Source organism: Schistocerca piceifrons, chromosome 4 (genome assembly GCF_021461385.2).
Source record: "Schistocerca piceifrons isolate TAMUIC-IGC-003096 chromosome 4, iqSchPice1.1, whole genome shotgun sequence".
Classification (NCBI taxonomy): Eukaryota; Metazoa; Arthropoda; class Insecta; order Orthoptera; family Acrididae; genus Schistocerca; species Schistocerca piceifrons.
The window spans coordinates 366,103,266-366,129,569 of record NC_060141.1 but is presented as its reverse complement, the minus strand read 5'-3'; the positions used below and the strand labels follow the sequence as shown (position 1 = coordinate 366,129,569).

Sequence of the window (26,304 nt, the reverse complement as noted above, 5' to 3'; positions counted from 1 at the left end):
ATAACTCTGCTTTAGTGGCACTGTCATCAATGACTTCACCGTTGTTATCGTGCAGTAAAGGTATTGATTACGTCTTGCCACTGGTGTGCTTTATGTATGACCAGAATCTCTTTGGGTTTTCTGCCAGATTTCGAGACAGAATTTCGTTCTGGAGATTATTAAAAGCATCTCGCATTGAAGTACGCACTTCCATTCCTCTGTTCGTCTGAACATTTATTCTGCCTCCACTAAATTTCCTACATCACTTAACCACACTCGTTCTGTTCATAACACCTTCGCCGCAAACTCTTTTGATTCACGAAAAAACGTCTGTGTGTGTTATTACTTCTGCGAGTAGGAAGAGGATCACAGCACGTGCTAGCACCTGGTGGAATTTATTATTAACATATTTCACGTAACTGGACACTACAACTTGAGTTTATGTACTTGCGATACTCGCTATGGTCAGGGGATTCCTCTCCATTCTACAACTCAGTGTTGCCAAACCTCAAAAAATAAAAAAAAACTTCAACCCATTATGGTCAAAGTACACTTACTTTCTGAACATGCCTCGTATGTTAGAACTGGCTATGTTTGTAACTAATAGATAGATATTTTGGTTTTCCTACAGAAAAAAATATTAAATATATGAACGCCAAGTTTTGGCTTATTCGCTTTCTCTACACAGACCTGCTCAGAACAGTAGCGTTTGCGATAGGAAAGCTGCCAACGGCACGGAAAGCAAGACATGTCCATTTCGACTAACGAGCAAGATCACCGGTGGTCTAGCCACATACCGTTATCGCTTTATCTGCACACCACAGTACTGCAAAGAGACGGGAAGTCAGGATTGAGTGGCCAAGACACACAATTTTAACGTGTCACGAATGTTTATTTCGGCCACTGACAGAGAAATTCCATTCTTTAAGAAAAAAATGTCTGCGCGGGTGCGAGCATCTATGAGCGTCATGTCACGCCTATATTTTTGTGGGAGTGTTTGCATTCGAGATAACAGACGAACTGCCGTCCCGCGTACCGCCCAGTGGCGGTCAAAGGTCTCCCGCGAATGGAGTATTCTTTTTTGTCTTATCGTACTCGTTACAGTCGCTTTCGTTATCTGGTGAGCAGCTGGTTTGTGGCTCTCTGAACTCAGGGGCAGACTTGCAGTAGTAGCACACCTGCCACCCAATACAGGGCTGCAATTTCCTCTGCCTTGCCAAGAGAACATCTACGCCATGGCATCTCTGACAAAAGGTATGTCTTATACTATTGACAACTTACTTCTGGTGGTAGCTGAATCTTATCTCGCGATTTTCCTTATGGCATGGCCTAGTACCAAATCGGCTAGAATCGCTGATACTCTAATGCAGTAAAAACACTGCCTTTTCCCAATGGACTTTGGCAGCTTAAACCGACAAGTTTCATCGACGCACTGTGTGCTAAATCGGTAGATGATGCGCCTCTCGATTTATCTGTTAAAAGCCGCGTGAGCCGCACATGTAACAACGCAAACGAAGCACTTGAGATATTTTGATACGACAGCTACACCTGCCCTCCTTACGTAAGAAAATGACAAGTCCCCTACTTTCTAAGGGACATTTAGATCTCCGACTAAAAGAAAAAAACCTGAAGTAGAAAGAATTATGAAATGCAGACTACTAGCATTTAAAGTGAGAAATCATTAACAGCCAGTAAAGCAACGATCAATTTCTTACAGAAAACAATCAATAAACTGTTATATAACGATCTGCATCAACCAACGACACCTTGAAAACTAATTGTCTGCTCTGGAAGACTACCACATTGAGCTGCTACTGCCGAAGAAAAGGATTTTAAAGTTATTGAATGCTTTTTGCACCAGTGATTAGTAATGTGCTCTGTATAGCTCCAGATTCAACGACATGTTCTGTCACTCCCCGGCTCTGAAATGTCTTTGACAGTTAGAATAATGCGATTATTACAGCTGAAACAGCAAACTTGCACTCTTGTTAGCTGACATGTAATGCCTTTGTAGGCAGTCGGTAAAAGATTGGAAGACATCGAATCAAGATACCATCTTCCAGATTTGTTTGTGAACTGGCTACAGTCCACGTTTAAGAGGATATTTTCCGACAAGATTCCATTACGAGGTGCCTTCTTGAATTCTTTGAACAGGTAGTGCTTTCGACATAAGTCGACTACTTAATGTAACATTAAGGTATCGAGTGAATCATAATAACAGTTTTAGGAGATTGGTCAGTTTAATGAAACTCGTACCTTCACGCAACAGAATAATGAAAACATAAACAACAAACTGTCACGGGTCACCGCGCTTGATTATCTGTACCTCACGACAGCCTGTTAACAAAAAATATGCCATAATGGTCTAATAAATGATGATGTACCTTACAACTGATGAGAAGAAAGCAGATGGCTGATGGAATTCAAAATGTGTGTTAACTGAATGTATTACTCGACGGAATAAGCTGGTCTTCTGTTTGTGAAAATAATTGGCATTTAGTTGAGCATATATTAACAAGCAGAAGTTCATCGATTCTGTTTGCGCCAACAAGTGAGGTCAACCTTTCTGAAGAAACACAAGTATGGTAAACATGCAAGTGAGTCGAGGTCAAAAGAAAAACTCGTAAATAACGTCAGTAAATCATTTATTATATGACAGACTGCAAATGGACTTTCTCTTAATTTTTAAAAATTACAGTTGTTTAATTCCTGCAAAGCAAATGGAAATAATGCCAGTGAAAAGTTGCTTAGGCAGAAAGTTCACATTACTGAAAAAGTAAAATGGAACTTCTAAAGCAGTAAAAGTTTTACAGTTTTTATTATTCGTGTCATAACCAAGGTGGGAAACAAGTGATGAGTAAGTTGAGGTACATTATCTGATTAAATTGATCCGGACATCCTTATGTAGGCCTACACGAAATGGACCCACTAGACGTCACGGTTGGAGGGGGGGGGGGGGGGGTATCGTTTTGCGATCAGAGAAGCAATAATGGCAGAAAGGGTCGGTCTGGAGGGAACGTGGGCTAGTCACTGGATGTTATCAGAGCAAAAAATCTATCAGGGACATTTCAGCCTTTCCAAAGCTATCCACTTCAGCTGTTGGTGATGTGACTGTGAAGTGGAAATGCGGAGGAATAACTGCAACTAAACCAAGGTCAGGCAGATCTCATCTACAAACGGACATCGACCGTCGACCACTGTGGAGAGTGGCTGAAAAAAATCGTATGATATCAGCAGAAGGAATCACTCGTGAGTTCCAAAGTGCTGTTAACAGTCCAACCACCACAATGACTCGGCATAGGGACCTGGGCCTGCAATTGTCGAGCAGTGCATAAGCCACAGATTTCTGTAGTCGGTGCTAAGTAATGTTGAGGTGGTGTAAAGAGAGACGCTACTGGACAGTGGATGAGTTCAAGAATGATTTGGAGTGATGAATTACGCTATACCTTGCAGTTAGATTGAGGGTTTGGGTTTTGTGAATGCCTGGAGAACATTACCTGCTATCATGTGTCGTGCCAACAGTGAAGCATGGAGAAAGTAGTGTTGTGGTAGAGGGGGCCGTATATCGCAATATCACAGTTAAAACTGTGGTCTCCTTATTGCACTTAAGAAAATAGTAAATGCGGGAGGATATGAACACATTTTACATCATCGTGCACTGTGTGCAGTAGAGGACCAGTTCAGAGACAATGATTGTATCATCATGACAACACACTCTTCCACAAAACAGCATCTGCGAGGTTTGTGGACAGTAACAGTCCTGAAATGGACTGGTCCGACGAGAATCTCGGCCTGAACCCAAAACACCTTTGGGATGAGTTACAATGTCGACTTTGCTCAAGATCACAGCATTCCAAATGACTGCCTACTCTGGTTTAGTTTCTTGAAGAAGAATGAACTGGCATTCCTCTAAAGATATTTTGACATCCCACGGAAAGTGTGCCCAGTAGAGTTTAAGCCGTCATAGAGCCGAAGATTGTTAACACCCCTTATAAACGTCTGCTGCTACTGTCGAAGATCCCCGACAGCTGGCCTTCAGCTGCGAAGCGCTGCAGGCGAAAACCGTAACAGCTGTGACAACGCTGAGGCTTTGCCATACAGGCTTTTCAAAATCGCGTTGACGTTATTGGTTGAGGTAGACCCGCAAAGCAGCCGCACCCAGCCCACTGCAATGTCGGGTTTAAACTTACATCGACTCAACCATAGGCGTCTGGATACTTTAGATCAGACAGTGTCTTTTGCCTGTTTCCATTTGCTGTGCAGTCTTCTGGAGGGATGCAGGCCTTAAACTAAGATTCATTATCACACCAAATCGGGTGCTGAAAAGTATTATGTAAAATGCTCCAACAATCATTTACTAGGTATACAGGGCTATTACAAATGATTGAAGCGATTTCATAAATTCACTGTAGCTCCATTCATTGACATATGGTCACGACACACTACAGATACGTAGAAAAACTCATTAAGTTTTGTTCAGCTGAAGCCGCACTTCAGGTTTCTGCCGCCAGAACGCTCAAGAGCGCAGTGAGACAAAATGGCGACAGGAGCCGAGAAAGCGTATGTCGTGCTTGAAATGCACTCACATCAGTCAGTCATAACAGTGCAACGACACTTCAGGACGAAGTTCAACAAAGATCCACCAACTGCTAACTCCATTCGGCGATGGTATGCGCAGTTTAAAGCTTCTGGATGCCTCTGTAAGGGGAAATCAACGGGTTGGCCTGCAGTGAGCGAAGAAACGGTTGAACGCGTGCAGGCAAGTTTCACGCGTAGCCCACGGAAGTCGACGAATAAAGCAAGCAGGGAGCTAAACGTACCACAGCCGACGGTTTGGAAAATCTTGCGGAAAAGGCTAAAGCAGAAGCCTTACCGTTTACAATTGCTACAAGCCCTGACACCCGAAGACAAAGTCAAATGCTTTGAATTTTCGGCGCGGTTGCAACCGCTCATGGAAGAGGATGCGTTCAGTGCGAAACTTGTTTTCAGTGATGAAGCAACATTTTTCCTTAATGGTGAAGTGAACAGACACAGTGTGCGAATCTGGGCGGTAGAGAATCCTCACGCATTCATGCAGCAAATTCGCAATTCACCAAAAGTTAACGTGTTTTGTGCAATCTCACGGTTTAAAGTTTACGGCCCCTTTTTCTTCTGTGAAAAAAACGTTACAGGACACATGTATCTGGACATGCTAGAAAATTGGCTCATGCCACAACTGGAGACCGACAGCGCCGACTTCATCTTTCAACAGGATGGTGCTCCACTGCACTTCCATCATGATGTTCGACATTTCTTAAACAGGAGATTGGAAAACCGATGGATTGGTCGAGGTGGAGATCATGATCAGCAATTCATGTCATGGCCTCCACGCTCTCCCGACTTCACCCCATGCGATTTCTTTCTGTGGGGTTATGTGAAAGATTCAGTGTTTAAACCTCCTCTACCAAGAAACGTGCCAGAACTGCGAGCTCGCATCAACGATGCTTTCGAACTCATTGATGGGGATATGCTGCGCTGAGTGTGGGAGGAACTTGATTATCCGCTTGATGTCTGCCGAATCACTAAAGGGGCACATATCGAACATTTGTGAATGCCTACAAAAACTTTTTGAGTTTTTGTATGTGTGTGCAAAGCGTTGTGAAAATATCTCAAATAATAAAGTTATTGTAGAGCTGTGAAATCGCTTCAATCATTTGTAATAACCCTGTATAAACAACAGAGTCAGGATACAAAGTGACTAACGTAATCTGGTAAGTACAAGTGATTTTGGAACCATTGGCGATAAGGAAAAAAAGAGTTTCGACAATTACAGATAAGAAAGATTTGTTTGCTGTATGGCCAATATTAGTATTTTTGTTATCTAACGAACTGCCATAGTAAGTTCGACTTTCCAGAGCATCAATATCGCGCTAAGTCAGCCGCAGCAAATCCACCGTTCTCTATTCTTTCTCTTCTTCGTGGTGCTTTTAATTTTGGCAACTGATGAATTTATCCTAATGTCGTCTACATCTATATCATACTCCGCAAGCCACCTAATGGAGTATGGCGGAGGGTACTTTTTGAACCACTAACTGAGCCCTCCAACCCTGTTCCACTCACGGATAGCGCATGGGAAGAGTGATTGTAGGTAAGCCTCTGCATTGGCTCTAATTTCTCGAATTTTCTTCTCACGGTCATTACGCGAGACGTATGCAGGGGGAAGTAACGTGTTGTCCGACTCTTCCCAGAAAGTTCTCTCGAAATTTCAATAGAAGTGCCTCTGTAATGCACAACGGCTCTCTTGTAACATCTGCAGTAGAGTATGTTGAGCATCTCCGTAACGCTCTGGCACCAACTACACGGTCTCATGATGAAACGTGGCGCCCTTCGTTGAATCTTCTCTATCTCTTCTATCAGTTCTATATGATGGTGACCCCCGATAGATGAACAGTACTCAAGAATGTGTCGAACAAGTGCCTTATATTCCACTTCCTTCGTGGATGAGTTACATTTCCTTAAGATTCTTTCTATGAATCTTGAGTCTGGCATCTGCTTTTCCCACTATTTGTTTTATGTGGTCATTTCACTTAAGCTCGCTACGGATAGTTACTCCTAAATATTTTACGGCAGATACTGTTTCCAACGGTTTAACTGGTATCTCCATCGTCCTTTGATCTTCCGAGGATTCAGAGTATCCACTGGAGCATTCTTTATTAAGCAGTCTACTACAATCACATACACAATTATATTTCCTTAGTGTCTCTCTGTTCTTATTCACCCATTTAATACCTCCTCATTCCATATTTTTCCTTTCCAGTGCGCTCGTTGAACTAGGTGAATTCATATTCGAAGATCTCCTTTTTTCTAATAAACTGCTTATATTAGGACATTTAATCTTCTACTAGTTTGACCAACCATATCGCCTGACATGCATCTCGACGAACATTTATGGGACAAAATTGAGAGGTCAGTTTGTGCCTGAAATCCTGCACTGGCAACACTTTTGCAGTTATAAAGGGCTATAAACGCAGCATGGCTCAATATTTTTGCGGGGGACTTCAAAAGACTTGAGTCCATAGCACGTCTAGTTGCTGTACCAAGTTGCGCAAAAGTGGACTGAATCATTTCTTCTGAAAGTTCTAGAACTTTGTAAGGAAATTTGTAGCTCACAAATGTGACACGTCTAATACAAAAAAATTAATTGCTTCTAAACATACTTCATCGCTGTACACGTGAGTCTGCAGTGACTAGCACACAGCCATATGTGCCATGAGCTCAAAAGATCTCACAAGCACAATTGACATTAGGCTTCTGACTCTTTCCCCATCCGAGGCCAGCAACTCACACTGGAGTGGTGGCAATAGACTTTGAAACAGTCAGTTCTAATACTGGCGGTACAAGAAATTTGATTACCTATAATTGGCCGGCAAGTGGAGGAGAAGTAAAAGCATTAAGTTGTGATCACCACAATATGCACTGTTTTTTGACCACTTCACAATGTCACATGGTATTTGGGCAAATGCCACTGTAGATGCTGAGTCGTCCAACGGATGGGAAATGTCAACCTCAGTCGCCTCCCAGCTGTTATTAAAGAGTAGTAAGCCACAGGAGTTAGACAAAAATATGGAGACACCACTAGAATTGCATGCTTGAAAATAAATGCAGATGACAGCCAAGCCTGCTGGTGGAGCTGTTTTGTCCAGATCGCTCTTCAAATCAATTGCGAACAACTGTGGCCAGTTGAAATGGCGCATTGTCATCCATAAAAATTCCATCGTTGTTTGGGAACATGAAGTCCATAATGGCTGCAGATGATCTCCAAGCAGCTGAATATAACCAACCATTAATGAACCAGAGGACCCAGTTCATTCCATGTTAACACCACCCACATCATTATGCAGCCACCACCAACTTGCACAGTGGCTTGTTGACAAATTAGGTTTGTGGCTTTACCACGGTTTTCCAGTCGCCTAGGGTCCAACCAATATGGCCACAAGCCCAGAAGAGTTGTGTGTCATGCTGTTCCGAAAGCACTCGCGTCAGTCGTCTGCTGCCATGACTCGCTAACGCCACATTTCAGCACACTTTCGTAACTCATTTGGACCAGCGTTCGTGCTGGACGTGCAGACCGCATGAGACGACGCTTCATCCAGTCCCAAACATGCTCAATGGGGGACAGATTCGGAGATCTTGCTGGCCAGGGTAGTTGACTTACACCTTCTAGAGTACGTTGGGTAGTACGGGATACATGCGGACGTGCATTGTCCTGTTGGAACAGCAAGTTCCCTTGCCGGTCTAGGAATGGTAGAACGATGGGTTTGATGACGGTTTGGATGTACCGTGCACTATTCAGTGTCCCCTCGACGATCACCAGTGGTGTACGGCCAGTGTAGGAGATCGCTCCCCACACCATGATGCCGGGTGTTGGCCCTGTGTGCCTCGGTCGTATGCAGTCCTGATTGTGGCACTCACCTGCACGGCGCCAAACACGCATACGACCATCATTGGCACCAAGGCAGAAGCGACTCTCATCGCTGAAGACGACACGTCTCCATTCGTCCCTCCATTCACGCCTGTCGCGACACCACTGGAGGCGGGCTTCACGATGTTGGGGCATGAGCGGAAGACGGCCTAACGGTGTGCGGGACCGTAGCCCAGCTTCATGGAGATGGTTGCGAATGGTCCTCGCCGATACCCCAGGAGCAACAGTGTCCCTAATTTGCTGGGAAGTGGCGGTGCAGTCCCCTACGGCACTGCGTAGGATCCTACGGTCTTGGCGTGCATCCGTGCGCCGCTGCAGTCCGGTCCCAGGTCGACGGGCACGTGTACCTTCCGCCGACCACTGGCGACAACATCGATGTACTGTGGAGACCTCACGCCCCACGTGTTGAGCAATTCGGCGGTACGTCCACCCGGCCTCCCGCATGCCCACTATACGCCCTCGCTCAAAGTCCGTCAACTGCACATACGGTTCACGTCCACGCTGTCGCGGCATGCTACCAGTGTTAAAGACTGCGATGGAGCTCCGTATGCCACGGCAAACTGGCTGACACTGACGGTGGCGGTGCACAAATGCTGCGCAACTAGCGCCATTCGACGGCCAACACCGCGGTTCCTGGTGTGTCCGCTGTGCCGTGCGTGTGATCATTGCTTGTACAGCCCTCTCGCAGTGTCCGGAGCAAGTATGGTGGGTTTGACACACCGGTGTCAATGTGTTCTTTTTTCCATTTCCAGGAGTGTATTTTCTGGGTCACATGAACAAAAAAGCGAGTTGGGTCTCACACGATCACTGTTTCCAGAATCCATGTTGATTCCTACAGAGTAGATTCTGGGCTTCCAGAAATGACACGATATGCGAGCAAAAAACATGTTCTAAAATTCTACAACAGATCACCTATAATTTTGCCCATCTGCTCGACGATCCTTCTTGAAAATTGGAACTACCTGTGCTCTTTTCCAATCAATTGGAACCTTCCGTTCCTCTAGAGACTTGCTGTACACGGGTGTTAGAAAGGGGGCAAGTTCTTTCGCGTACTCGGTGTAGAATCGAATTGGTATCCCGTCAGGTCCAGTGGACTTTCCTCTGTTGAGTGATTTCAGTTGCAGTTGCAGTGGGAAAATTGGTCATGCTCGTATTCTGGGTGCTTCCATAACCAATGTAACCGAAGCATTCAGTGTTTGAAGTGGCAACATATCGAAAATTTATGCTGCATAAAGGGAATGTGTAAAACATTAAACGCTAAGTAACAACGCAGACGAAAGTGAATGTTGAGTGATCGTGGCAGAGGTTACTGAAGAGAACTGCGACAAATAATTAGAAAAAGACAGCTAGCCAAGTCACTGCTGAACTGAATGTCGCACTCATGAACCCTGTCAGGACCAAAACAAGGTGAATGGAGCTCCATAAGCAGAGAACTGCAGGGTCAGCTGGAACTCCAAAACCACACACCAATGATGCAAATGCCTGTAACACCGAAACAAGGTGACAAAGCTATAAAACATGCACTATGGAGCAATGGAAGGAAGTCATTTGGTCGGATGTATCTTGTTGCACGCTGTTCACACAACTTGAATCGTCAAGGAACTGTTTTGCGAGCTCAAGCATGAATTGTCACATCTCTCCATTGAAAAACATGCAGCAGCTGGGGTTATCCATTCAGAGACGACTGGAAGCTATTTTCAGTTTCGACGGTTTTCCTACACCGTATTGGGGCATCGTAATATGTTGTGTTTTTCTTTTCCATATTTTTGTCCACCCGCTGTATGTGATGGCACTAAGTTTCACCGGCCACCTTCTCTCATATCGTCATCATCAGCATGAACGTGACATTATTCTTTAAACAAGCTAAAAAAAGTCACTTTTATTAAAACAGTTAGACTTGAAGACTGCTGGCGGCAGAATTTCACCAGGCAGTGAGCCACACATAAGAACAATAAAGTCGAAATTTTCTCATGGATCCAATTCAACTGACGACAAATAATAATAGTTTTATCCATCCTCTTTCCTTTTTTGAGTTTATAATAACATTCAGTCCAGCTGGTACACTAACACTGAACAGAAAATTTTTTCTGTGAAATGGTCATTCGTAGACAACTGGCAATCCAAAGAATTCCATAAATATTCATACAAGCTCAATTTACTTTTCTATCTAAATCACTCCATAATCTGTAGTTTTCTTTTCGTTAAATCGTGTGCTATAAACTATACGTGATCAAGGAAAACTTTTTGTTGTGCATAACATTCATTCCAGAATTTATTGTTCTTCAATAAAGAGATGGAGAGAAAGTCTTCATAATATCCTCCCAACCTTCCACTGTCATGTTGCCAAGCAGAGCAATGAATTCCAAAGATCCCCAAACAAAGCTAAACCACATTTCATTCCTTTGCCATAAAATTATGTATATCTACACGTACAGACAGACAAACAAATGATTAAAATTTAAGGAAAATTGGATGTTTTATTCAAGTGAAAGAGCTCCATAGACTCAGCAAGTCAAGAACATGTTGGTCCACCTCGAACCCTTGTGGAAGCAGTTATTTGGCTTGGCATTGATTGATAGAGTTGTTGGATGTCCTCCTGAAGGATATCATGCTGGATTCTGTTCAAACAGCGTGTTAGATGCTGAAATGGTTGGAGGACCCTGCCCGTAATGCTCTAAACATTCTCAATTGGGCAGGGATACAGCGACCTAGCTGGCAAAGTTAGGGTGTGACAAGCACGAAGCCAAGCAGTAGAAACTTTCGCCATGTGTGGGCGGGCATTATTTTGCTGAAAAGCCCAGGATTGCATGCCATGAAGGACAACAAAACAGGGCACAGAATATTGTTGATGTACTGCTGTGCTGTACGGGTGCTGAGGATGACAACCAAAGGGACCCTGCTATGAAAACAAATGGCACTTCGGACTATCACTCCTGGCTGTCAGGCTGTGTGGCAGGCGATGGTCAGGTTGGCATCCCATCACTGTCGAGTGTGTCTCCAGACACGTCTTCAGCCTGGAATCTCATTGACAGGAGTAAAATTCTCTTTAGTCATGAATCCTGCTTCGAACTGAGCCCCAATGACCAGTGAAGACGTGTCTGAAGATGTCCGAGACAGCGGTGAGATACCAGTCTGTCTGTCGCCTGCCATATGGCCCAACAACCAGGACTGGTGGTCTGGGATGCCATTTCTTTTCATAGCAGGATTCCTTTGGCTTCATCCACTGCACTCCTACAGCACAGCAATACGTCGACGATATTCTATGCCCCATTTTGTTGTCCTTCATGGCCAGCCAACCTGGACTTACATTTCGGCAAGATAATGCCCTCCTGCACATGGAGAAAATTTCCACTGCTCGTCTTCATGTTAGCGAAACCATGCCTTGTCCAGTAAGGTCGTCAGATCTCTCCCCAAATTGAGAACGTTTAGAGAATTATGGGTAGGGCCCACCAACAGTCTCAATATTTTGACGATATAGCACGCCAGTTGAACAGAATTTGGCAGGATATCCCTCTAAAGGACATCCAACTACTCTGTCAATCACGACAAGTTGAATAAATGCTTGTGTAAGGATCAAAGTTGGACCAACACGATATTGACTTGTTCAATTTGTGAAGTTCTTTCTCTTGAATAAATCATACAATTTTTTTCTGTACATGTACATCACATCTACCGATATCCGTCCGGGGTGAGGATAAGGAGTAGGCGATTAGCGTTTAGCGTCCCGTCGACAGCGAGGTCGTTAGAAACGATATATCCGTCCCATTCGGATAATTCTTTCGCGGTGCTTTTTTTTTTCATTTGATGTTTTCCCTAGGCTCTCCGAGTCTACAAGCTGTCACATCACCGTCAACTGCTCACAGACTTGAGCGACAATTCCTTGTGGGCTGGCTCTTTCTTAACATCATAGGAAGTGAGAGGAAGTAAAAGCGTTCCTCAATTTCATAGGAAAGGTGAGAGGACTGGAGAGGGTCATTATCAGGCTAGGAAGTTTTCTGAATTTTAAACAAGTACTGCTTAAGTAATTCAATAATTTGTTTCCGTTATATATTTAACTGGGAGAGATGTGTTACACAGTTTTACCCTTATGACTCGCTGGCCTAACTCCTTCAACAGACAGTTACATTACAGCAAACTGTTGTGATTATTTTAACAACATCGGTACCTAGCTACCAGAGACAAGTGTTGTCCCCTGACTTATTCTGCTTACCCATAGGGAAATACAGATATGTCACTCTCTTCCTTAATTACTCAGTTTTGTAAGAGAGGAGTGCAATGCCACAACTTATTCAAGCTCTTCACAGAACTATTTGTGTTAGCTTACTGCTCGTGTTCTTCTATTATCTGACACACAGACAAAGATACCCAATTCGCCTGGTGCTTTATTGTCTAAGTCAGGTGCTCACCAAAATGGAATACAGACTTCTTTATAGAATGCTTACTTCTGCATGGCTCTTAGTTATGGGACACTGAGGCTGCACTGCTGCTCTTCAGGATCTTCGTACGTCCCCAGTCTCCAACTGTACAGTAATGGCTACTCACGACTAATTATAGTGTGATTCATGAACAATGGTGGTTCACACAGGTCGAGGCATGGACGGAGACTCCAGTGTTTCCAGTTCCAAGTGACAGCTGCTATACATGCATACATGTGCTTTGTACTTGAAGGAAGCGTGTTTTCTGCAAATTGTGTTTCTTGCTTGCTTATGTAGAATTTGTCGCTTAATGCGAAATAACTCGCTAGGATTATGTTTAACGCTCGCACTAGCTACGATGTTCACAGCAGAGAGCTCAGGACACTACTGAACACCCACTGACTGTGTGATGTAGGCCTGCAGAACAAGTGTAAACTAGACCGCCATCATCTGTGAGTCCAGCTATAACTGGCACCTACTCTCTGTGACCCCTATTTATAATCTGTTATTGACTACCAGTTCTGGATCTGGGTGCCTTGTCACTTATTTTATACTTTCCCTGACTGCTTTACCTATTTTGTGGAACCTCCCACCCTCAGTCGGAGAGATCCTCAAATCCAGGTGGACTGCTATCACTTCCACAGTTCAGTGGCTACCAAGCCAGTATGACATTACATATGGTCACACTGCCAAGAGTGTGTCTGTATGTAATCATTTTCTCTTCAGCATGTCTGCAATGCCAGATCTGCTTCTGCCTCTACTGGTCATGTGGCATCAGAAGCATTTGCTCATGTTAGTAAACTTGGACAGTGGTGGCGTCTGATAAATTAATAAAAAAGGAACAGCAACGACAACACATACGTTAGAAAGTTGTATGATTCATCAGTGCGTGAATGTCTATTACATATAACTTTCCACAAGTGATACAGTCATTCCAGAAGAAACATAACATGTGACAGGATTCGGTCATTGCGTTTTAAAGGAACCGTGCCAGAATTTGCCTTAAATGATTTTAGAGAAGCACAGAAATCTCTGGCTAGATGGCCTAAGAAGGGTTTGAAACTGTTCTTGTTAAAAAATTGAGTCCTGTGGATTAATCTCTGAGCAACACCTGGAAGTCTTACACTTGGACTGTTAGATCTATCTACATTTGTTTGAAATGGTGTTGATACAAGCTCTCTCTGATAATACAGAATACTAACTCCACAACTCATATGGATAATGATTGGAGCCTTGCTTTAAGAGTTCAGAAGCTTAAAATTGTGCATTTCACAAAACAAAGAAACATAGTATCCTATGACTACAATATCATTAAGCCACATTTGAAATCGTAATCATTCAATACTTGGGTGCAATACTTTGTAGGGAAATGGAACAATCACATGCTTTCAGTTGTAAGTAAATCAGGTGGCAGATTGCAGTTCATTGGCAAAATACCAGGGAAATGCAATCAGTCTACATAAGTGGCTGCATAATACAAAATACTTATGTGACCGATTAGAGAATGTTGCTCAAGTGTGTATGATCCATGCCAAATGGGACAACCAAGGGATGTTGAAAGGATACAAAGAAGGGCAGATAGAATAGTCACACTTTTGGATCAACCTTCCGGTAAGTGTTACACAGATAGTGAAAGAATTGAACTGGCAGACACTTTAAGGTAGACACAAACTATTCCACAAAAAGCTGCTTAGATAATTTCTAGAATCAAATTTATGTGATGAATCCTGAAATACATTATAATCCCTAGACAACTTGATAAGTAAATTTAATTTAATAAAATGGTTTAAAATAATATCCCCTGCAAGTGCAAATGAATCTACCAACAAATTTTTAGAACTGTTAACTGAGAATTTTGAAGCATATTGTCCTAAACACTGCAAGAAAATATCAAAGCAAAATAGTTAGACCACACCACACACTCTAAAAAGCTCGTACACCCAACATCTAAGTAGAATAAGAATCATAATGCTACTCCATTATGATAGGTCTAAGCACAGTAATGCTGACAAGGAAATGGATATGAAAGTGAAAAAGATTTACAGGTCTGAAACCAAGGTAGCTAAGGGCAAAGCAAATGATGCATATATATTGAACTCAGTGAATAAATCCAAAGTTTGAGGGGAAATTATTAAAACAGAAATAAATTGTGATGATGAAGTATACCAGACACCATTTCCACTTGATATTCTAAATGCAAATTTTGTTTGTCTTCAATCAGATAACAGCATAATGGAGGATGTGAGTAAGGCAGAGGCACTGCTGCCAGAAATGAACAGTTAGCACATGGGCAGCTTTCACTGGACTCGTGTAACTGAGAAGATGGTCAATGAACCAATAGCTAGGCTCAGTAATTCTAGAGCAGAGGATTACTATGGTCTCTCAAATTATGCTATTAAATATATCAGAAATCAAATTGTAACACTACTGACTACAATAATCAACAAAATTTTAATGAAGGTGATTATCCAGAATGTTTAAAAATATCTGTAGTTAAACCAGTACATAGGAAAGGAGATATAACATCTCCAGATACCTATCGACCAATATCACTTACACCCATAATATCAAAAGTAATAGAATACTGCATGCATAAACAGATGAGTCAATATTTTGAACATAATGATATACTTACCTCCTCACAATATGGTTTCATGTCCAGCCTTTCTACAGTCAAAGGAGTCGAGAGTATGGTAGCAAAAATATACAATTGTTTTTAAAATAAAGATATTATCTGTGTAACACTTTTGGACCTCAGGAAACCTTCTGTATGGTCTCCCACAGTATTCTCATTAAAAAACGCTACCACTGAGGAGTGAGAGAAAATGCTCTATGCCTAATGCGGTCTTACTTGGACAATAGAGAACAGTTAGTCAAGGTAAATAATCAAATGTCAAGTTGTCTCCCAGTTTTGGGTGTACCTCAAGGATCTATTCTTGGACCTTTCATTTTCACTGTTTATATAAATGATTTACATGCAGTTGTACCATGAGATGCAGTGCTATATGCTGATGACACAACACTCATCACATGCAATACCAACCTTGGAAATGTGCAACACAGCATGGCAGTGGCAATGGAGAGATACACTACTTGGTTTGAGGCAAATGTACTGCTGAAGAATGATAGTAAAACTGAAGCTATTGTATTCAGTCTGAATGCTCCCAGCCATGATAAAAAAATCAACAGTAAAATTATTAGGATTTCGTATAGATCAAAAGCTCAGCTAGGATACCCAGACAGGGAAGTTATGTGGTAAATTGGCATGTGTCATCTATCTGCTGTACAAGCTGAGGAGCAGTGTCAGTAAAGAACGTATGTTAGATGCATATTTTGTATTCTTCCATTGGCACCTGAGTTATGAAATACTATTATGGGGCAATTCTGTAGGCTCAAAATTAGTGTTTAAATGGGAAAAGAAAACAATAAGGTGCATAGCAGGACTTAGCCCATATGAATCATGTTGAGGTTATTTTAAGAAACTAAATATAATGACAGTGACCGAGCGAGGTGGCGCAGTGGTTAGCACACTGGACTCGCATTCGGGAGGACGACGGTTCAATCCCGTGTCCGGCCATCCTGATTTAGGTTTTCCGTGATTTCCCTAAATCGCTCCAGGCAAATGCTGGGATGGTTCCTCTGAAAGGGCACGGCCGACTTCCTTCCCTGTCCTTCCCTAATCCGATGAGACCGATGACCTCGCTGTTTGGTCTCTTCCCCCAAAAAACCAACCAACCTATAATGACAGTGCCTGGCCTGTATATTTACAACTGCCTTGACTTTTTTTTAAAGAGAATCTGAGTAAATTTGACTTAAGGAGGACAGTTCATGGCCATAATATAAGAAGCAAACAAACAATTAATATGCCATATGCTAGGCTTGCAAAGACACAAAACAGTTACTAATATCTTGGTCCTGACTACTTCAACAAATTACCTGAAAGTGTCTACACAGTGCCAGTAACTAAATTTAAAACTAATCTTTCGAGGTGGATGAAAAGTAAAGTAATTTACTCTGCTCAAGAGTTCCTTGCACATGTGACAAATGACCCATTCTCCTTATGAGAATGAGCAATAAATTAACTGAAAAATATACTATTTTATTACTTTTTCATGTACTTATTGTTAATTATCTGTTTGATTATTTATCTGTCAATCACTGAACTATGTAGTTCATTTATCTTGTAACTGATCTGTAAGGAAACTTTTTGTTGTCATTGACATTTGCATAAATATGTATTGTGTCCATCTTGGATTATTACACTGTAGTTAGTGACATATGTCCAAGTTTATATTATTATTATTGTTATTATTATTCTGTTAACACTGGGGTGCCAGCTGCATTTAAATATGCTCAAAGGTGTAATAAAACATTTGTAGTGTGCTACATACTGATCCCATATAGATTGCAAAGACATGATATGACTAATTACAGCATGCACAGAGCACATTTAAGCGATCACTCGTACATGAATGGAACGAGAAAAAGCCATACTAACTGGTATAACTTCGTACATGAATGGAACAAGAAAAAGCCATACTAACTGGTATAACAGTATGTACCCTTTTTCCTTGCATTTCACAGTGGTTTAAAGAGTATGGATGCAGACGTGGAACGTAGCTTGTGGTAGTTTGTTCTCCAGAGTTGCAGAACTACAAATTATTTTTATGTTTGAAATGATTGTTGAGGTTGGAAATAATAAACAATAACATCATGCATTATGTTCTTATTTAGCTTTCGAATATGAACAACAACACTGGTGATATGCACTGCATCAGGCCAAAACAATACTGGGCCATCTTGAAAATATGCACATTTGTAGCTGTCCAAGCGTCTGCTTGCTACAACAGTCAATAACATGCCAAGACTATCTTCACAACTATGCACCTTCATCTGAAACTACTTTTTTTATTCCGGTGGCTTGTGGCATCATTCCCATTCCCACTGCCAGAATTGTGGTGTATCCTTATAAACAGAATTAAGTTTCATACAGACCTACAGGATATATCATAACCAGTTGTGTAAATGCATCTCTCTGAAAGTACAAGATATAGAAGCAAAAGAGTCTCAGCAAACATAGGCCCACAAATGGACCATTTGCGAGATAGTTGCGACTTTGTGGTGACTAGCCACTGCTGACTTGAATTGGTACAAATGTCATCCCAGTTAGGTAAAGGTAACAACATTACACAACATTAAGAAAAGTTATAAGACATGCTTTGGTAGAACTGCAGGTGTGTTGAAGGAACACGACAAAACTACATGACAGTACATCAAGTTTACAGGATGTGTTCAAAGTGTCATCCTTGTACCCCGGTGCAGACCTGTACCCATCACTGTAATGAATTTTTGAATGTTTTAAAAAACATCTGGATCATTTTGAAATTCTTGACAAGCATTAACAAATATCTGCCCTAATTGTTCTACTCTATTATGCGGAGTGGTGTACATTACACCTTTAAGGTGGCCCTAAACACAGAAATCCATGGCGTTAATATCAGGTGATCTTGGACGTCACGGAACAGATTCTCATCACCCAGTCCATCTTCACCACATTGGCGCATTAGATGTTATTCCACCATAGCAGCAAAAAGTGCCATTGCTCCATCATGCATGTAACACATCATCTGACGTTGCTCTAAGGGTATATCCTCAAGCAATCCTGCAAGATGATGTCACAGAAATGGAAGGTAATTCCGTACTTTGAGCTTTCAGGTAACATGTGTGAACCAATAAGATGATCACCTAGTACCCCTGACCACATATTCAATGAGAAATCTCACTGATGCAGAGACTTTAGCACAGCATCTGGGTTGGAGTCTAGACAACTCCAAATGGGAGAATTGTGATAATTAAATACACCACCACGAGTGAGCCCTGCTCCATCTGTTAATAAAATGTTGTTACCGGACTTAGAGTTGCCTACAACTTGTTGTAACCACTGACAGAACATTAGTCTAAGGCCAAAGAGCACACCTAGGGCACTGAACTCACTGGAGGTGGTACAGGTACATTGTGTTGCGATGCAGTAGTCACCAAATACTACTGTGGCTCATTCCAGGAATATGTGTGGCAAATTTCTTCATGGAGGGTGCTGGGGAGTGTTCAACAGTTTCCAGCACCCCATATTCAAGCACAGGAGTAATTTGTGCATGTCTTACCATTCCCATAGCATATGCAAAGCTCCCAGTTTCTCAGAGGCGCTGATGCATCCCTATAAATGTTTTGACTCTTGGGCTGCTTCTTGGTGCAAGTATGCAGCCTCCCACACAATGCCATTAGCCCTGGCACACATGTAATGCAAATATGCATATTCCTCATCACTTTAATGTTCCATGTTACCACCAACATTCGTACAACACAACACATGCTCTACAAGCAACTGGCGTGAGGGGCACTCACTGTGTACTGTGTTTTCATATCCACTCTGTTTACAACTCCACTCTCGAAAGTGTAAACTGTGTAAAGCAGAGAGTGGTCTGTTACCTTTAAAATTTTTATTCAACAAATTCCCAAGATTAATTTTACAACAAATATTCAGCAGATTTATGTGCCACAGTTTAAATTTGCATTACAAAATGAAATATCTATACTGTTCAACACCAAGGAGAACCAGAATTTTTATTCAAATTTTTATCCAACAAATCCCCAAGATTAATTTTACAACAAATATTCATCAGATTTATGTACCACAGTTTAAATCTGCAATGCACAGTGTAATATCTATACTGTTCAACACCAAGGAGAACCAGAAACAAATTTCACAATTTAAAAAAAAATAAAAAAACAACAGATCAAAATTCACAATTTTATAAAAGTGATACATGCTGGGTATCCCAAAACAATAACAATACGCTTAGTAAAACACTTTGAAATACAGCTAAGACCAGTTACACAAGGAGTGCAGTGCAAACACAACAAGATACAAGAATACGGTAATTACTCTTATATGGAACTTATTTCAGATTGTGCATACCAGCTAGCCACAAAAGCAACTTCAACCAACAAACTATCTGACAATATGTGACAGATACCAAAACACCTCCAGGTACCACAACTGGCCACAAAAATTTAAAATTCCTTAAGTAACTTAAAATTTATTTTTAGAGCAGATTCACTGGAACACATTACAAAAAAGAAACAATCTTATGACATATTTAAGTGAGAAGGAACCAAACCAAGAAAAGCATACCAAAAACCAATTCATGATGGATATGTTGCCACTAACTATGCATACATGCAGAGATAACAAGTACAAAACATGCGCAGTGTGCCGACCAATATCTCTTGGACAGAGGCAACGTAATTTTATTACGAATCTGCAGAACACACAGTAATTAAAGGTCAGCCTAGTAATGGCAAGAAATGTTGCCCTAGAAGTTGCTGCTCTCTCTTCAATCAAACACACTACTTGATTACATTTGGGAGAGAGCTAATCACCAGTTGTCATGGAAAGTTAGAATAGCCATGTCTGATCACACACTCTCACAGGCTGAATCACTGTCTCCACTGTTTCCACGTAGGAACAAGCTGGATAGGTAGCCCTACAGCAAACTGTGCCCAATGTGACATAGCACAGCTGTTCAGCCAACAACTTCCTCCCACTGCCAGCTGACTCGACTGTGGCTGCCCAGATGTACATTTAAATCCATATGGTCAACTCTTCCAATGGTATCCCCAGGTTCCTTCTTGTACTTTCTCATTTTGGTGACTGCATCATTCTTCTTGCACTCTTGCCAGCTGGTCTTGTCCGGCACCTGATAGTGGTGTCCATGTTATGGTACACCTGACAACAACACCTCCTGAAGAAATTTCTAACTGGTAGTTGCAGCACCAATAGTTTGGTTTTCGAATACCTGTGGCTCAGTGACGTCTTATGATGGCACATCCTCCTCACCTCAATCTTCAAGGACTTGGCGTAGAAGTTGGCTGAAAAACTCCCACACACCATTAAGTAACATGAAGACAACCATGGCACACAGTATTTACACACATCAGCCACCCAGCATCTCAAAATCCAGAGCACTAACAGATCCTACACTACCAATCTTCTCACATACATAGATATACACTGTCCACCACTTCGCACTTCAAAATCCAGAACACTAACAGATCATAAATGACAGGCCTTCTCACATATTACATAAATATACAGTCCAGTCACATTATTGTGACCACTGCCTATGTTTGACGTCAATGTGCAATAATCACTTGCAGATGGTAGGTGGCAGCGCTAGCAGTGGAGGGTATGAAAAGTGTTTCTGAGAATGCAAAAAACAGTACAGTCATTGTTGTAATGTGGAAACAGAACAATTTATCTGATATCCAAAAGGGCATAATCATTGGTTATTGGGCCAATGGTGGAAGCATTTCCAAAATGGCTAAGTCTGTAAACTGTTTCCATGCTGCCACAGTTAATGTATACCGTACATGGCAACATGGTGGCATCCAAACTCGGCACTGAGGCAACTATGGTGCACCACAGGCCATAGAGGATAAGGGTGAGCAATTGCTGTGGAGATGTGTACAGGTGAATAGGTGTGCAACTGTTGAATGGATGGCCACCCAGATGAACCATGGGGCTACCAACAGTGTCTCCTCAATGAATGTTCAGCGAACATTGCTGTACGTGGGTCTCTGCAGCAGGCACCTGATTCATCCACCCATGCTGACTGCTGTTCATCAGTGACAAAGGCTAGAATTTGCACGCCAGTGCCACAGCTGGACATCCTCTGAGTAACAACAGGTAGCCTTTTCGGAAGATAGATGGCCATTTATGTGTATAGTATGAAACATCTGAAAGCTAAAGCCTTGTAACAATTTTCAGAAGGGTCCAGGCCAGAGGGCATTCCCTTGGTGATCTTCTCACACTGGAAGGCTTAATGGATCAACACACTTATGCATTTATCCTTGGGAAGTATTCTATCTCTGCATGCAGTTTGTTTTTCCTCATCATGATGGCATCTGCAAGCAGGACAATGCAACATGTCACCACACATTTCGCAGTGCACATGCATCATTCAGAGAGCACAGGATGAGTTTCTGCTCTCTCCTGGCCAACAAACTCCCTGAATTTAAACCCGGTTGAGAATCTGTGGGACCACCTCGATCAGGCTTTTTGTGCCATGGATCCCCAACCCAGAAATTGAGCCCAACTGGAGTTGGTATGGTTCCACATCTGTGTCTGTACCTTCTAGAACCTCACTGACTTTCTTCCTACACGTCTTGCAGTGGTTCACACAGCAAAAAGTGGTTATTCAGGTATATGGCAGGTGGACACATGAGACTGGACAGTGTACAACATACTTTCTGTCTCCAGCTTATTACAATTAGGAAACAATCCAATTCAGATACAGCTTTGTCTGAGAAATATGGACTCTACAAATACAACAGCTCTTTGGGTCACTCACTAATAGGATAACTGAGTGATGAACCTCACAATGTCAACTGACAACAGCTTGCCCATGACCTTCTTGGCACCTTTGTTTACCATCCCAAAATACTTGACAAATATTTTATCTCCTGGTTTCAAGGAAGGGGGTCGTTTCCCCACGTATAATGTTGAGCAAACTTCTCATGACTAATTTTTAGGATTTTCTTTGCCCATTGCCAAATTTCTTGAATTTGTGCTGTGTCAACCTTCTCTGGTAACAGATCATTTAAGGCCCATAAACTGGAAAATGGTGAATTTAGCTTGAAGGCAAAAATAAGGGTAGCTGGAGAACCTGGTGCACACCATGAGCAGTGATACTGAATGTATAACTTAACCAATGCAAGGAAGTGTCCCACTTAGTGTGTCATCTTGGTGGGAAGTGATCAACACTGCCTATAAATTTCTGTTAATTTGCTCTACAAATGAGATGTTTGGGTAGTAGGGGGTTTTCATAGTATAGGCTATCCCCATTTGAAAATAGAAGTTCATAAATGCAGCAGAAGTAAAGACTGTCACATTATCTGATACAATGGCACTAAATGGACCAGACATTCCATAGATCCTTTTCAAACAGTTTATGGTTGTTGGTATGCTAATGTTCCTTGTGGGGAGTAGCCAGCAAAATTGTGTACACATATCTTCATATGCATATATGAACCAGTTTCCCTCCTTTGATCTAGGAAGTGGGCCAACATAGTCAATATATATTTTGGTCATGAGGATCAACTCAACTTTGGAAGACAGCAACCCCCACCAGGTATTCTATGTTGATTTACTAAGGCAACAAACATTGAATTCCTTTACTAACTTCTGAATCAGCTTGTCCAATCTTTTTCAAATAAACCTCTCAAGAACCTTCAGTCTGGTGTTAAAAGTTATCTAAGCATCCTCCCACTGGTGTTTCATGAAAATACTTAATTTCACGTGACACCGGATCCAATGGCAATGTATTTTTTTTTTTTTTTTTTTTTGCGTTGATGTCCTTGAGCTACCAGCATAAAACATTACCTCTTACAAGATATGGCTTAATGGTCTTTGCCTTTCTTAAATGCATTTTAATATGGGCCAGCTCAGAGCCTTTGTCTTGTTGCTGAGCGATGTCCCTAAAAAGGAGTGATAGCTCCTTCAAAATTGGGCATACTACTTTCCCCAGTTCAATTGCAATTACTTGCACTTGCTCACCATTATAAGTATCTCCCTTGCTTTCATCACTGAACATTTGGCATAGGCCGCCCACAACAGGGGAAAAGGGATGCAGTTGGGAGATGCCAAATGATAAGTCGCTTGGGTGGGAAAATGTTTTTGCACCCTGAGGACTACACACATTGGCCATCACCATGATGACAAATGTATATGACTTACATTTTGAAACAGTTCCACAATTTCCTTGTTTGCCACACTTGACCTTATCTGCCTTTCTTTCTGTTACCTAAAAAATATTGTCCTTCTAGTAGTTGGACATGTATGCCAGCTGTTCGGGGAGGGAGGGGGGAAGAATATCATAGAACATAGGGATAAATTTTCCAATATTCCAAACAATTCTGGTAGATTGTTAGGGAATATTAATACCTAACCACCCAAGAAATGCTGAGAGAGAAATCGTAATGATCAGTCCTGATATAAAATAAAATTAAAGAATAGCACAGAGGAGTATACTACTTTCCAGTTGAAAATAAAAAAATATTTTAACCTGTCTCTTTATAGAGACAGATCTTCATCAAACAGTGGATTTATTTCAGTTGATGAGACACAGATAATCAATTTCTATGACTTTGAAACATATGAAATAAATCTGCTTGATGATGGAAGTAAAATCCTCCAAACAAATAGTATGAAGAATTACAAATGTGACTGGGTATGGTAATTTGTATTTTCAGTTGATATTCATAACACTCACAGTGAGCCCTAAGATGAAAATTTTGTATTTAAATCAACACTTCTTGTTCTTTTTTTTAATTGCCGAAAAAAGAAGTTCAGATTTATTAACAAATATCTCTTTGAAACCACAAGGAAATGATACTCCATGGTCATTACATGGAATTACATTCCACACATTAGATTTGTTTTATGAATCAGTCAGAAGCAACACTACCGCCATTCATACAGGTTGTACACCAACTCAAAAGAACTTATGAGAAATATAAAAACAGCAAATTTGTAGCACAAAAATCATGAGTGAATAAGTAAGACTACTCTCCAGTTGACAGAACACTACATTATATACTGCACAACAAGAGCAATCTTTGTGTCATTGCTACCATTTAATATAATAATTAGCATAATTGTGGAAAAGGACATGCTTCTAATGCAGTTCATAAGTTTTTTCCTGCATTGTATTTAACAATAATACATACAGTTAACAATGGAAAATTGAATAAAATAAATTATCTCAGATTTCTTCTCACAGGAATTTTTATTGTTGCTGCCAAAAGAACACCATTTGGAACTATGGGTGGGAAATTTGTTCAAAAGAAAGCGGTAGAGCTCCAAACAGTAGCAGCAAAAGCAGCAATGGAAGCTGGGAACGTCAAACCAGAACAGATAGATTCTACAGTAATTGGACATGTTCTGTCTGTAAGTGTTCAATGCTTGCAAAGATAATTTTTGTGCCTCGTGGAAATACGCATGTGATTGTAACTTGTCATTACCATATTAACAAAAAGTTAAATACATTTTCACAAAAATTTAGACTTGCAAATTAATTTCACAGTAAGATGAAAATGTTGATTTCAAATCTCCAACTTTTATATTAATTTTTTCTTATTTGTAAAGAGATGGCGATGGTTGTTGGGGAGGGGAAGCAAAAGACAAGATAAGAAGAACTGTCAAGGTCTTAGATAATAAGATAGAATCTCATGCAAAGCTTAAGAGAAAATCAAATGTAAAATTTTTGCAGTTGGATTTGAGATACTCTTATTACTTTCAATGATACTCCTTGCCTCTTACTACTGTTAATGATACTCCTTGCCTTTTACTGACTAATGAAATGCAGCATGCTTGTATAACACCCAACTGAAGAAAGAGCCTTGTTTGAAAAATTTTGAAAAAGTATTAGCTGCCAGTTCAACGTAATTACAACTATTTTTGAAAATGTGGCTCTTAATATCTGTCACCAATACTGGAATTTTACACTACTGTTCATGAACTGCCCTTTACAGCCCCAGACTTTGAAATGATCATCAGTGTCAGTTGAAACCAGTTGTCAGTAATAAAAAGTTGTGTTTCAGGTGATATTTGTTCATTTATTTGTCTTCAGATCTCCTCAAAACAGTTTAGCTTCTTGTTTTCGTCTTATCTTCCCTGGATACTTTTTTAAATAATTGAAATCCATTTGAATCTTATAATACACAAGGGATCTGTAACTATTTCTATCACTCATAGAGATAGATAAAATTGGTCATTCTTACCTTCTTCAGTCTCATTTTGAAGTCTCAAAGCTCAAGTATGACAGCAATTATTATCACTGTAGTAGTCACTGACCTAATAGTCTTTCCCCATAACTTAAGGTTTGAGTATGGTCCTCGTCTTTGGACTCTTGTGATTCAACTGGACTATCCATTGTAATTTTATCTTCTAATGAATTAACCTATAAATTACTTATCAAATAGGTCTAACAACAGATATAACAGAAATTTGATAATTCTCTTGAAATGAGCAACTGACCTAGTGTCCCCATTGGATATCTCACACAGACTATTAGAACAAGGTAAGAGAGATTAGGAATTGTATTGAGATATTCCCATTATCATCATCACCTTCATCATCATCTTATCACCTTGGCAGATCATTCCACAATGTTTGAAGGGTCAGCTGACAAGGCTTCTCTATGAATTATGGTTCTTATACTTCTCTCCCTCTTCGATGTTGTCCCATGTATGTCCTCTCTGCCTGATGTCAGGTTTCAGCATATTCTTATACCTTAGTGTCGGTCTTTCTCTTGGTCTTTTGTCTCTGGGTCCCAAGTCACACTCTAATCTTGGTAGTCTGTTAGAATTCACATGTCATATATGTCCACA

The 26,304-nt window shown here is 41.2% G+C and overlaps 1 protein-coding gene across 1 annotated transcript in view; it reads left to right on the top strand.

Annotated features, from left to right (window-relative positions):
- The first annotated feature begins 1,095 nt into the window (after nucleotides 1-1,095).
- LOC124795918 (3-ketoacyl-CoA thiolase, mitochondrial-like) overlaps nucleotides 1,096-26,304 on the top strand; it is a 38,761-nt gene continuing 13,552 nt past the window's right edge. Inside the window, exons 1-2 of the mRNA XM_047259999.1 lie at nucleotides 1,096-1,233; nucleotides 24,696-24,862. Of these exons, the coding sequence (XP_047115955.1) occupies nucleotides 1,215-1,233; nucleotides 24,696-24,862 (186 nt within the window). The 5' untranslated portion in view covers nucleotides 1,096-1,214. The remainder of the gene's footprint in view (nucleotides 1,234-24,695; nucleotides 24,863-26,304) is intronic.